Genomic DNA, 13,292 nt, shown 5'->3' with positions numbered 1-13,292 from the left:
TTATAGGAAGGAACATTTAGAGAGGGTGCAGAGGAGATTTACCAGGATGCTGCCTGGACTGGAGGGCATGTCCTACGAAGAAAGATTGAGGGAGCTAGGGCTTTTCTCATTGGAGCGAAGAAGGATGAGAGGTGACTTGATAGAGGGGTACAAGATGATGAGAGGCATAGATAGAGTGGATAGTCAGAGACTTTTTACCAGGGTGGAAAGGGCTATCACCAGGGGGCATAATTTTAAGGTGATTGAAGGAAGGTTTCTTTACACAGAGAGTGGTGGGTGCGTGGAATGCGCTGCCCGCGGTGGTAGTAGAGGCAGATACGTTAGGGGCATTTAAGCGACTCTTGGATAGGTACATGGATGAAAATAGAATGAAGGGTAGGTAGTTAGTTTGATCTTAGAGTAGGTTAAAGGTTTGGCACAACATCGTGGGCCGAAGGGCCTGTACTGTGCTGTACTGTTCTATGTTCTAAATTGTACCATCTCAAATGTGTATGGTGAAAGCTGAAACTTTTCAATAATGAATGTCACATTCCTAAACCTACTGGTTAGTTTTAAAAGATTAGCAGAGGACTGGGAGTTGATTATCTGCCCTCTTGCAGGGGCAAGTTGTCTGATCTCAAGAAATTATTTGCTAATATTCTATAACTGAAGACAGAAAATCAGTAGTTCAGTCAGGCCACAAAGGTCCTCGGTTTTATCTATGGTCTTTGCTGTATTTACAGCTCCTATGGTTTCAATGGAAGTGCTACTGCAGCATCCTTTGGTTAGAAAGTAAAGCACATTCCTGAGCATTATCCAGACAGCTGATACTTGCATGGCTGTTGAATGAGGGCATATTTTGGCTTGGCTATGATTATCTCCATAGTTGAATAGTCTATCGATGTTTCCTATCAAAACTGATATGAATAATAGCTACACAGATGAGGTTCTGGAAGTTGCCCAGTGCCTGTGGAATCATATCTAAACAAACAGTCACAATTTTCAGGTGGAAGAAGTTAAGAGAGAAAGGAAAACATAAAAATTAAGGAATGTAAATGTTAAAAAAAATCTATTAAGTAAATATTTCCATTGTTGCCTTACTTTCTGCCTGTTTTAGGTCTGGATTTCCCTCCTTTTGAGGTTCTTGGCCTCTCCAGCTTCATTAATGACTGCCGCAGACTTTCTTCAGTGTAGGCCAAGTAAACATGGGACAGATCCACTTCAAATGGCTAAAACAATAAAGAAAGCACTCAAAAACGAATTTCATGTTGGGAATCAAGAAAAAGAATTTAAGAGTTTCTTTGCAGTTATCAGAATTTCTGAAAGTGCAGTTTATACCGCTAGACTCTTGCGCCCTGTTCATTCAAACCTAGACTTCATGACATCATCTAATTTTAACTTCACTTTGGACAAGACCTGCCTGCACTTTCATTTTTACTACACCTCACAGGAAAGATTGACTTAATATGCATTTTAGAAAATGCATCCGTGTACTCAGTAAAACTGCATTATAATTAAATGCAGAAATCATAAACCAACATTGTGTGCAATGTGATGGATGCCAGCGGAAAAGTTGGACAACATTTACACTTCTGCAATAGAACTTGATGTATCTAGTCTTTAGTGGTATAGAAAGAACTTGAATTTATATAGTGTTTTTCACTCTTCAGAATATCCCAGAGCGCGTCAGTGTAGCCACTTGTTTTGTGGGCAAATGCGGCACCAACTTATACACAATACCATGACAACACTTCCTCACACCCCGTTTCCTTTAAGGACTCCACCCCATTCTCCCAGTTACTACGTCTTTGACGCATCTGTTCCGATGATGCAACCTTCCACAACAGTGCTTCTGACAGATCTTCCTTTTTCCTCAACCCAGGATCCCCCCCACTGTGGTTGATAGGGCCTTCAACCGTGTCTGACACATTTCCCGCATTTCAGCCCTCACCGCTTCCCCTCCCAGAACTGCAACAGGGTTCCCCTTGTCCTCACTTTCCACCCCAACAGCCTCCCCATCCAAAGGATCATCCTCGCCATTTCCGCCACCTCCAGTGTGATGCCACCACCAAACACATCTTCCCCTCCCCTGTCAGCATTCCGAAGGGATCATTCCCTCCGCAACATCCTGGTCCACTCCTCCATTCCCCCGATACCTCGTCCCCTTCCCACAGCACCTTCCCATGCAATCGCAGGAGGTGTAATACCTGCCCTTTTACCTTATCTCTCCTCACCACCCAAGACCCCAAACACTCCTTCCAGGTGAAGCAGCAATTTACTTGTACTTCCTTCAATTTAGTATACTGTATTCACAGGTCACAGTGCGGTCACCTCTACATTGGGGAGATCAAACGCAGATTGGGTGACCACTTTGCGGAACACCTCTGCTCAGTCTGAAAGCATAACCCTGAGCTTCCAGTTGTTTGCCATTTCAACTCACCACCCTACTCTCATGCCCACATTTCTGTCCTTGGCTTGCTGCAGTATTCCAGTGAACATCCACGCAAGGTCCAGGAGCATCACCTCATCTTTTGATTAGGCACTCTACAGCCTTCCAGACTCAACACTGAGTTCAGCAATTTCACAGCATGGCTGGCCTTTTAAAATTATTTTTTATGATTTTATTTTACTTTTTTTTTTAACCATGTGCCTGTCTTAAACTTGGTTTTTCATGTTGGTCTTTTGGACACAGCTGCTCATTATTCTGCCATTAACATAATCTCTGGACTAATGCTTTGTCTTTCACTACAACCATTAACACTCCCTTTGCCTTTGTCCCATGCCATCATTGTTTTTTAATCTCTCCTGCCCTCTGCCCTATCACACACATTCCCTTTTGTTCTCTTCCCCCACCCCGCCACCTTTACTTGCTTAAAATCTATTACATTTCTAACCTTTGCCAGTTCTGATGAAACAGACCTGAAATGTTAACTCTGCTTCTCTCGCCACAGATGCTGCCTGGCCTGCTGAGTATTTCCAGCACTTTGTTTTTATTAAAGTCAGCAAGGTTTGGCACCAGGTAGCACAAAGATGGGTTTAAAAAGTATTTAAATTGAAAAAAACTTTAAATTGAATATTCTGCTCACTTTATAACTTAATATATTGAGTCTTTATGTTTTAAGGAAGCAAATGCCAAAACCCAGACTCTTCAAACTGCAGAGTACGAATCACAATCCACAGTATAACTGATCTTTTTGTCTCTACAGCTATTGTATGATGACAGAATACATTTCCATAGCATCTAGGGAAACATAACTGGAGATGTGTTTCTGGATTTTTGCAAAGTTACACACCCATAAGTTTTTAAATATCACTTCACATTTCTGTTGCAGTGGGGAAACTTGATTTCACTGCACTTATTATAAAATCTGAAAGAATCAAGTTACTAAAATTATTTAGTTGCTATTTACTTAATGTCAGAGAAGTATTCTTTCAAAACACAAATGCACCCGTGACAAAATTCACTGACGAGATTACAGCCATGTTTAATTGAAAAATATTAAGTATTCTGCTGAATACACTTTAAATAAATGATACTTTCAAAAGCTGAACATTTTTATTAATGTTTAGGAAAGATAACAGACATAAATACCACTAAATATGCTCTTTTATCTCCTCCTTTTCTACCATCCAGGGCCACAAACCATAGCAATGGAAAGTCCTGGAAATACTCAACAGGGAAATAGCAATTTACTTGTACTTCTCTCAATTTATTACACTGTATTCACTGTTTACGATGCAGTCTCCTTTACATTGGGGAGACCAAACACAGATTGGGTGGTTACTTTGCACAGCCCCTCCATTCAGTCCACAAGCATGACCCTGAGTTTCTGGTCACCTTGTCATTTTAATTCTCCACTCCATTCACACTCTGACCTCAGCCTCTTACACTGTTTCAATGAAGCTCAACATAAGCTTAAGGACCAGCACGTTATCTTTCAATTAGGCAATTTATAGCCTTCTGGGCTAAACATTGAGTTCAATTTCAGATCATAACCTCTGTCCCACTCTTTCAGATGGCAGCTGTTGCTAATGATTCTGCTTTTTCCATTTACAACTCCTCTAGACCCATTGCCTGTAATTTTATGCGGGGAGACGGTGGTGAGAAATGGCCCGTCCGCGTCAGGCCAAACAAGGTCCTTAAGTGGGCAATTAACTGCCCTTGAGGGCCTCCTCCTGCCGCCAGTATTTTACCCACAGCGTCCAAACAGCAAAGGCTCTAAGAAGGCCGCTCTTGTGGGTGGACCCCTCCTGTGCCCCACGGAGGGCCACCCCCAATGCACAACACACCCCTCCGCTCCCCTAACTGACACTGCTTGCCTTGCCGGGGCCCAGCCGATTGTCCCCGGCGAAGCCCCAAAAACGTACCTTGTTTCAGGGGCCATCGTCCCTCTTGCTGTCGTGGCTGGGTGTAGTCCCAGCAGTGGCCACTGCTCCTGCTGGCGCTGCCGGGAGTAAGAGCTGCCAGCCCACTGATTGGCTGACAACTCTGTTAGGTGGGACCTCCCACCTCAAGGAGGTGGAAGTCCCACATAAGGCCAATTAAGGGCCTAGGGAGCAAAAAATCCCAGCGTGGCTCCCCAGGCCCAGTGGAGGCAGGATCACCACTAACTTAACGAACGGTGGGCAGGGCCTCCCACCCAATGTTTGTTTCTTCACTTGTCCCATCACCATCTCCTTTTGCCTTGCACCTTCATCCCTTCTCTCACTTAATCTAACATGCCTTCCATCCTTTCACTTTTTCCCTACCGCTGAACTTTCTTTAAACCTGTTACATCTCTAACTATTTCTAGCTCTGACAAAGGTCGTCAACTTGAAACTTTAACTATTTCTTTCTTCACAAATGTAGCTTGACCAGTTGAGTATTTCCAGGATTTTCTGTTTTTATTTGTAATTAATAAGTAGTGTTGGGAGACAGGGAACAAAGAACACCTTTAGATGAAAATGTTTCTTCTAAAGCTAACAATTCAAAACTTACATCTTTTTCTTTTTTATCAGGTACTGGTGTCTGTTTTCTCATGTTGTTTCCTGTGTATGCCACACATTTCTACAATTAAAAGAAAGTCTCCTGTGAGCTTAAACTTATAATTTTTAAAGTACTGTAAACAAATCCTTTAGAATGCATTAAAAAAGCAGAATCAAGTTTGGAGAAATTGCAGACTATTTTGTGCAGACTAATTTTGGCAATGGGTAATACTTCCGTTGGTTAAAATGAGACGTGAGAGTTATTAATGTGAAAACTACAGAACAGAAACTGTAAAATGAATTTTCAAAAACAAATGATACTTTTATATAGATTTCCAACATTGGTGGGAAACAAACGTTTTAGACAATTATGACGTTCGAATCAAAAATGATTTTGACTTTGGAATAAAAAACAAAATTTCTAAACTTGCATATGACACCAAATTAGTCGGGGGGGGAGGGGAAGGGAAGGGGGATGGCAAAGAACCAATACTGAGGACTGCAACAAATTACAAACCAACATTGATAAGCTTACAGAATGGACATATAATTGGCAAAATGACTTTCAACATAGATAGGTGTGAGATATTACAGTATTACAGTTTAGTAAGAAAAATAAGGGCGGTACAGTGGCGCTGTGGTTAGAACCGCAGCTTCACAGCTCCAGCGACCCGGGTTCAGTCCTGGGTACTGCCTCTGTGGAGTTTGCAAGTTCTCCCTGTGACCGCGTGGGTTTCCGCCAGGTGCTCCGGTTTCCTCCCACAGCCAAAAGACTTGCAGGTTGATAGGTAAATTAGCCATGGTAAATTGCCCCTAGTGTAGGTAGGTGGTGGGAGAATTGAGGGAAGGTGGGGATGTGGTAGGGAATATGGGATTAATGTAGGATTAGTATAAATGGGTGGTTGTTGGTCGGCACAGACATGGTGGGCCGAAGGGCCTGTTTTAGTGCTGTATCTCTCTATGACTCTATAAGGAAGTCACAAATTACATGGAAAATAAGAAACTAAATGGGGTAGGGAAACAAAGGGATTTGGGAGTACATATACACAAATCAATAAAAGTAATGATGCAGGCCAAAAGGGCCTTAAATTAAAACAAACCAAGCACTACAGTTTATTTCTAGCAGGATAGAATGCAGAAGTTATGCTAAACTTGTATTGAACCTTGAATAGACCACACTTAGTTATACTGTGTACAGTTTAAGTCGCCATGTTATAAAAAGGCTCTCGAGGAACTGGAAAGGGTGCATGAAAGTTACCAGAAATACGAAGGTATACCCAACAGGAAGGGATAAACAGGCTGGGTCTCTTTTGTCTTCAAAAAAGATGGCTGAGAGGATAACCTGATAGAGTTCTTTAAAATTGCAAAATGTTTTAATAGAGTCGACAGAGAGAGAATGTTGCCACTTGTGGGAAAGAGCAAAACCAGAGGCCATCATGAGCTGGTCACCAAGAAATCCAAAAAGAAATTCAGGAAAAATTTCTTTAACCAGAGAGCAGTGAGAATGTGAAACTCATTACCACAGTAAGTGGTTGAGCTAAATAGTATCGATGCAGTTGAAGGGAGGCATGATATGCAGATGAGGGAGCATGGAATGGAGAGTTGTGCTGATAGAGTTAAATGAGGAAAGATGGGAGCAGGCTCGATTGGAGCACAAAAGCCAACCTGGACTGAACAGCCTGTTTCTGTGTCATATATTCTATGTAATTCTATGCAAACCTAAACTTTAAATAAATGCTAGAAACACTGAAACCTAGAAACTGTTATATTTGCAGACAAATGCCTTTATTCCCATATGAATGCCTCAGTATTGGGATTAAGACACAAACATTACACGATGAACTGTAAAGGGATGTATTAAGTAGTACATTTACCAATTAAACAATTGTATCACATCTTGTCTTGTTAGCTATGTATTTGATATATTTCTTGACTTAATATTATATTTAATCAATCAGTATATTAATGATAGGTAAATTGGCCATTGTAAATTGCCTCTAGTATAGGTAGGTGATAGGGAATATGGGATTACTGTAGGGTTAGTATAATTGGGTGGTTGTTGGTCGGCATAGACTCGGTGGGCCAAAAGGGCCTGTTTCAGTGCTGTATCTCTAAATAAAAATAAATAAATAAAAATATCAACAGCTAACAAGTAAACAGTGGAAATAGAAACACTGCAACTCCTCTTGTTGAGACAGTTCTAAAGCCTTGCATCACTCAGCAGCTTTATAGATATTTCTAGCCTGTAGCCAATATAAATCTTCCAGTTTGGCATCAGTTGGATATAGAATTTGGTGTCCCAATTTATTGACTGTACAAACCTACCAGCTGCCACTCTCCAATGTCTTCATTCCAGTGTACATAGTTCTCAATCATTTCCTAGAAGGCATAAACATTCATTTTAGCCAAATCTACCATCCTTTATCAACGTAACAAATACAAGAAGGGGAATAAATCGTGCTGGATAAAAAGTAGTAATCAGGCTCCAATGTCGTACAATGGAACCCCATTATCTGCAATTGTTATCATCCTTCAGAATTAATCAATGGAAATTTTCAGAGGACAAGGTCTTGTTTGAAATTTTGCTTCTTTACGAAATCAATTAACGTCAATATCTTCCTAAAAGACTTAATCAGCCTAACTGCCCTAGAAAGAACTACAATGTACAACAGTTTACATTTATATAGCACAGTTAACTTAGTAAAATATCCCAAGGCACTGAAGAGCAATATCTATAAAAATGAGCCTCAGGTCAGATGTCCAAAAGCTTGATCGAAGAGGTGGGGTTTAAGGAGCATCTTAGAAGAGGAAAGGGAGGTAGACAGGCTGAGGGAGGGAATTCCAGAGCTTAGGGCCACGCAGCTGAAAGCACAGTTGTCAACGACGGAGCAATTAAACATTGGGGTTGTGCAAGAGGCTAGAACTGGAAGCATGCAGAAATCTCAAAGGCTGGTAGGACTGCAGCAGACTAAAAAGATAGAGAGGGTTGAGGGAATCTATGTTATCTATCCTCATTTAATTCCTAATGTATTTCTGTATGATATTTATAACACAAACATTTGGGACTCTCAAATAGACACCAAGGCAAATCCTTTGCATTATGGCAGATTATGCAAGTGCCACAAACGAGATGGATCACATGACAGGTTAACATTTCAATTGGAACCACTAACTTTTCATCTGCAAGCAATGCTGTAAATCTGCCAAATCAGGTATGTCACACCATGCTATACGGAATCGCAACAGCATGAGCTGAATGTCTTTACATACAGAAACCAACAAAAACATACTAATCTTTTGCTCCTGCATGGAATTAACTATAAATATTAGCTTTGCAGCTTGTTAATATTACTGAATGGGGAAGGGGCCGCGGTCAAATGGCTCTGTGATTAGAATGCTTTCCTTCATCATTTCAAAGTTGGTGAATAAAGATGCATAAAGAAAGCACTTTAGTTGTATTAAAAAGAAATCAATTTTTAACAATATAATTCCCAATTAGGTTATAAAGAAGGATGGCATACTGATCTCAGTGCGCAAACCTTCATAACTTACTAAGAGCACCATTCATAGAACAAGTGTGAGGTGATTCACTTTGGAAGGAGTAACAGGAATGCAGAGTACTGGGCTAATGGGAAGATTCTTGGTAGTGTAGATGAGCAGAGAGATCTTGGTGTCCAGGTACATAAATCCCTGAAAGTTGCCACCCAGGTTAATAGGGCTGTTAAGAAGGCATATGGTGTGTTAGCTTTTATTAGTAGGGGGATCGAGTTTCGGAGCCACGAGGTCATGCTGCAGCTGTACAAAACTCTGATGCGGCCGCACCTGGAGTATTGCGTGCAGTTCTGGTCACCGCATTATAGGAAGGATGTGGAAGCTTTGGAAAGGGTGCAGAGGGGATTTAATAGGATGTTGCCTGGTATGGAGGGAAGGTCTTACGAGGAAAGGCTGAGGGACTTGAGGTTGTTTTTGTTAGAGAGTAGGAGGAGGAGAAGTGACTTAATAGAGACATATAAGATAATCAGAGGGTTAAATAGGGTGGATAGTGAGAGTCTTTTTCCTCGGATGGTGATGGCAAACATGAGGGGACATAGCTTTAAGTTGAGGGGTGATAGATATAGGACAGATGTCAGAGGTAGTTTCTTTACTCAGAGAGTAGTAGGGGCGTGGAACGCCCTGCCTGCAACAGTAGTAGACTCGCCAACTTTAAGGGCATTTAAGTGGTCAAATGGATTGACATATGGATGAAAATGGAATAGTGTAGGTCAGATGGTCTCACAGGTCGGCGCAACATCGAGGGCCGAAGGGCCTGTACTGCGCTGTAATGTTCTATGTGTGTATGTCAGCTTCCCTTTGCTCATGTGCTTTATTTCAAAGCAGGCTGTTTTCTATCAGGTCATATAATAACCCTTAAACCCAACTTCAAAAACTCATTATTAAATATATATATAATGTAGACTAGTGATGCGAACATAATGGAAAATATATTCCTCTACTGTCCAAACAACCAGTGCGTCAAACATTCAATTTTCCCCTCATTAAAACCTTTACATAAACAAATCATTAAAAAACACTGTCTAACCTGGTATTCTTGAGGAATAAAGTTGTCAATAATCAGCATCTGGAGACGGAGTTCTCGACTCAGCTGTCTGATATTCTCCAGCAGTCCTTCAATTTCACGTTGATGTTCTTGCTGCAAGTCTGCCATCTTTGAATAAAAACAAATCAGAATAATTCATCAGGAATGTCATCATGTCATGAAGCACAAAACACCTGAAAGATGTTATGTCGACAAACTGGGCAAATGGGTTACCTGCAGCAGGATTTGCCTTCCACAGGTTATCAAGCAAGGGCAAGTGAAAGAGCTTTACTTTTACACGGAACAGTCAATTCAATCACTAAGTACAACTGAGAAGTAAAATGTTTGAGTTTTTTCTATAATACATTTATTCGATTTTTTTGGTACTTCTTACAGATGCGTCCATCCTGCCTATATTAAATTATGAACTGCAAGTTCTAAGCTTGCAACTTCAGTGTATTCTGACATTCTATACAAACAATTATTAAGCAATATATGGAAAGCGCCCTATCCTTATATGCAGTTGTATAAGACATCAGTAACGAGCAAGTGAGAAACTGCCTGCTATAAATGTTAGTTACATTCTGCATTTAAAAGGTCAAAATCTGTCTGCTTACATAAAATGCTTCTGATGAATAGTTAACTGAACTAACTTTCATAGTTTGGGCTTTCAGAATTTTATATACTCGTGTAGTTTGAGTAATGCTTTAGTGGAATAAACAATATTATACAAGGAAAATAATCGAAAAATCACAGCAACTTCTCCACAAATGTCCCTGCCTGCTCACCTCAGACTTTGCTGCCATCAGCATTGTCCAAACTTTCTTCAGTTTCTTCGTCTTGCCCTGGGCCTCCTCTTGCAAACTGGTGTACTTCTCCTCAATGTCCAACCGCTCTTGCTATTTTATTGAAGAAAAGACCATAAATGGACATTAATTTATTTTTAAGAATAGTCAGTACAAATATATGTGGATGCAACATCTTTCCAGGATAGTATTACCCCAAAAAGCTTTTGTACTACAAGCAGGAATGCCCATCACAAAAACTGTACTGCAAAAGAAAATTTATGGTTATCCTACAACAAGGATATAATGACAATGTTAATGATATATTAACCTATCTGAGCAATATAATTGCAGCATAAATGACAGAAAAGGCTACTTGCATATGCATATATAGCGCCTTTAAATGTAGAAAAATATTCTATGGTGTTTCAGAAATGTATTCAGAGAAACGATGTGCACCAAGAGGATATTAGGCAAGGTGATCAAAAGCTTGGTTAAAAAGTTAAATTTTAAGGATAGTGGGAAAGCAGGAGAGTGAGGTAAAGAGGTTTATAGAAGGAATTTCAGGGCAAAGGGCCCAGATGGCAAATGGTGTGACAAAGGGAAGGGAGATGCACAAGAAGCTAGAGTTAGAGGAATAGAAAGTTCTAGGGGGTTTAGAGTGAGAAGGTTACAGAGATAGGGAGACAAGACCCTGAAAGAATTTAAGCAGAAGAGCAAGAGTGATAGGTAGGCACGATTTGGTGCAATAGAGGAACAGATGGGCTGAATCAGTGTGTAGCTTAGCGAAAGAAATGAGCCAATGTGTATGGAGTCAGTAGTTGCACCTTTATTATGTTCCATACCAAATAAATTGATTGCGCTCACCGTTCTGAATAGACATGCTTCTCCAATGTTGAGAGGGTTCTTAATGCCAAGGTACTCCAATAACATTGTTTATTTATTTGAATTCAAAATTAGGGTCCTGAATCTAAATGAAGGAAACTACGAAGGTATGAGGTGCGAGGTGGCTATGGTAGATTGGGGAATTTTACTAAAAGGGTTGACGGGGATAGGCAATGGATAATATTTAAAGAACGTGTGCATGAATTACAACAATTATTCATTCCGGTCTGGCACAAAAATAAAACCGGAAAGGTGGCTCAACCATGGTTTACAGAAGAAATTAGGGATAGTATTAGATCCAAAGATGAGGCATATAAAACTGCCAGAAAAAGCAGCAAGTCTGAGAATTGGGTGCAGTTTAGAAGTCCGCAAAGGAGGACAAAGAGGTTGATTAAGCTGGGGAAAACAGAGTATGAGAGTAAACTTGCGAGAAACATAAAAACTGACTGTAAAAACTTCTATAGATATGTGAAGAGACAAAGATTAGTGAAGACAAATGTAGGTCTCTTACAGTCAGAAACGGGGGAAATTATAATGGGGAACAAAGAAATGACAGAACAATTAAACACATACTTTGGTTCGGTCTTCACAAAGGAGGACACAAATAACCTCCCAGAAATGCTAGGGAACCAAAGGTCTAATGAGAGGGAGCAATTGAAGGAAATCAGTATAAGTAAAAAAAAAATAGTGCTAGGGAAATTAATGGGGGTAAAGGCTGACAAATCCCCAGGGCCTGATAATCTACATCCCAGAGTACTAAAGGAAGTGGCCCTGAAAATAGTGGATGCATTGGCGGTCATCTTCCAAAATTCTACAGAATCTGGAGCAGTTCCTGCAGATTGGAGGGTGGCAAATGTAACCCCACTATTTAAAAAAAGGGAGAAAACAAACAAGGAACTACAGACCAGTGAGTCTTACATCAGTAGTGATGAAAATGCTAGAGTCTATTATAAAGGATGTGGTAGCAGAACACCTGGAAAACATAAACGGGATTGGGCAAAAACAGCATGGGTTTACGAAGGGAAATCATGCTTCACAAATGTACTGGAGTTTTTTGAGGATGTTACTAGTAGCATAGATAAGGGAGAACCAGTGGATGTGGTGTATTTGGATTTTCAGAAAGCTTTTGATAAGGTCCCACATAAGAAGTTAGCGTGCAAAATTAACGCACATGGCAGTGGGAGTAATATCCTGGCATGGATTGAGAATTGGTTGACAGACAGGAAACAGAGAGTAGGAATAAGCGGGTCTTTTTCCGGGTGGCAGGCAGTGATTAGTGGGGTACCGCAGAAATCAGTGCCTGGGCCCCAGCTTTTCACAATATATATTAATGACTTGGGTGAGGGAACTAAATGTAACATTTTCAAGTTTACAGACAACACAAAGCCATGGTGGGGGGGAAGTGGGGGCGGGGGCAGGGGTAGTGAGCTGTGAGGAGGATGCAAAGAGGCTCCAATGTGATTTGGACAAGTTGGGTGAGTGGGCAAATGCATGGCAGATGCAGGTTAACGTGGATAAATGTGAGGTTATCCACCTTGGTTGCAAAAACAGATAGGCACATTAGCTAAATGGTGATAGATTGGGAAAGGGGGAGGTGCAACGAGGCCTGGGTGTCCTTGTACACCAGTCACTGAAAGCAAGCATTCAGGTGCAGCAGGCAATTAGGAAGGCGAATGGTATGTTGGCCTTCATTGCAAGAGGATTTGAGTACAGGAGCAAGGATGTCTTACTGCAGTTATACAGGGCATTGGTGAGACCACATATGGAGTATTGTGTGCAGTTTTGATCCCCTTATCTGAAGAAGTATGTTCTTGCCTTGGAGGGAGTGCAAAGAAGATTTGCTAGCCTGATGCCTGGGTTGGCAGGATTGGCGTTTGAGGAGAGATTGGGTCGACTCGGCCTATATTCACTAGAGTTTAGAAGAATGAAAGGGGATCTCATAGAAACCCATAAAATTCTAACAGGACTAGACAGGCTAGATGCAGGGAGGATGTTCCCGATGGCTGGGGAGTCCAGAACCAGGGGTCACAGTCTTAAATGGGGTATGCCATTTAAAAGCGAAATGAGAAGAAATTTCTTCACTCAGAGGGTGGTGAACCTGT

At 41.0% G+C, this 13,292-nt stretch overlaps 1 protein-coding gene across 3 annotated transcripts in view; it reads right to left on the bottom strand.

The window, feature by feature from the left end:
- kif3a (kinesin family member 3A) overlaps positions 1-13,292 on the bottom strand; it is a 97,310-nt gene that overhangs the window by 10,942 nt on the left and 73,076 nt on the right. For all 3 annotated transcript variants that reach the window (XM_068043935.1, XM_068043933.1, XM_068043934.1), the window contains exons 12-16: positions 10,309-10,419; positions 9,524-9,649; positions 7,270-7,323; positions 4,958-5,026; positions 1,081-1,208 (exon numbers count right to left, since the gene is read on the bottom strand). In XM_068043935.1, coding sequence (XP_067900036.1) covers positions 1,081-1,208; positions 4,958-5,026; positions 7,270-7,323; positions 9,524-9,649; positions 10,309-10,419 — 488 coding nt within the window. The remainder of the gene's footprint in view (positions 1-1,080; positions 1,209-4,957; positions 5,027-7,269; positions 7,324-9,523; positions 9,650-10,308; positions 10,420-13,292) is intronic.

Source organism: Heterodontus francisci, chromosome 12, assembly GCF_036365525.1.
Source record: "Heterodontus francisci isolate sHetFra1 chromosome 12, sHetFra1.hap1, whole genome shotgun sequence".
In the NCBI taxonomy this organism is placed as follows: Eukaryota; Metazoa; Chordata; class Chondrichthyes; order Heterodontiformes; family Heterodontidae; genus Heterodontus; species Heterodontus francisci.
Note: the sequence above shows the minus strand (reverse complement) of the source record. Positions and strands in the feature narration are given on the sequence as shown.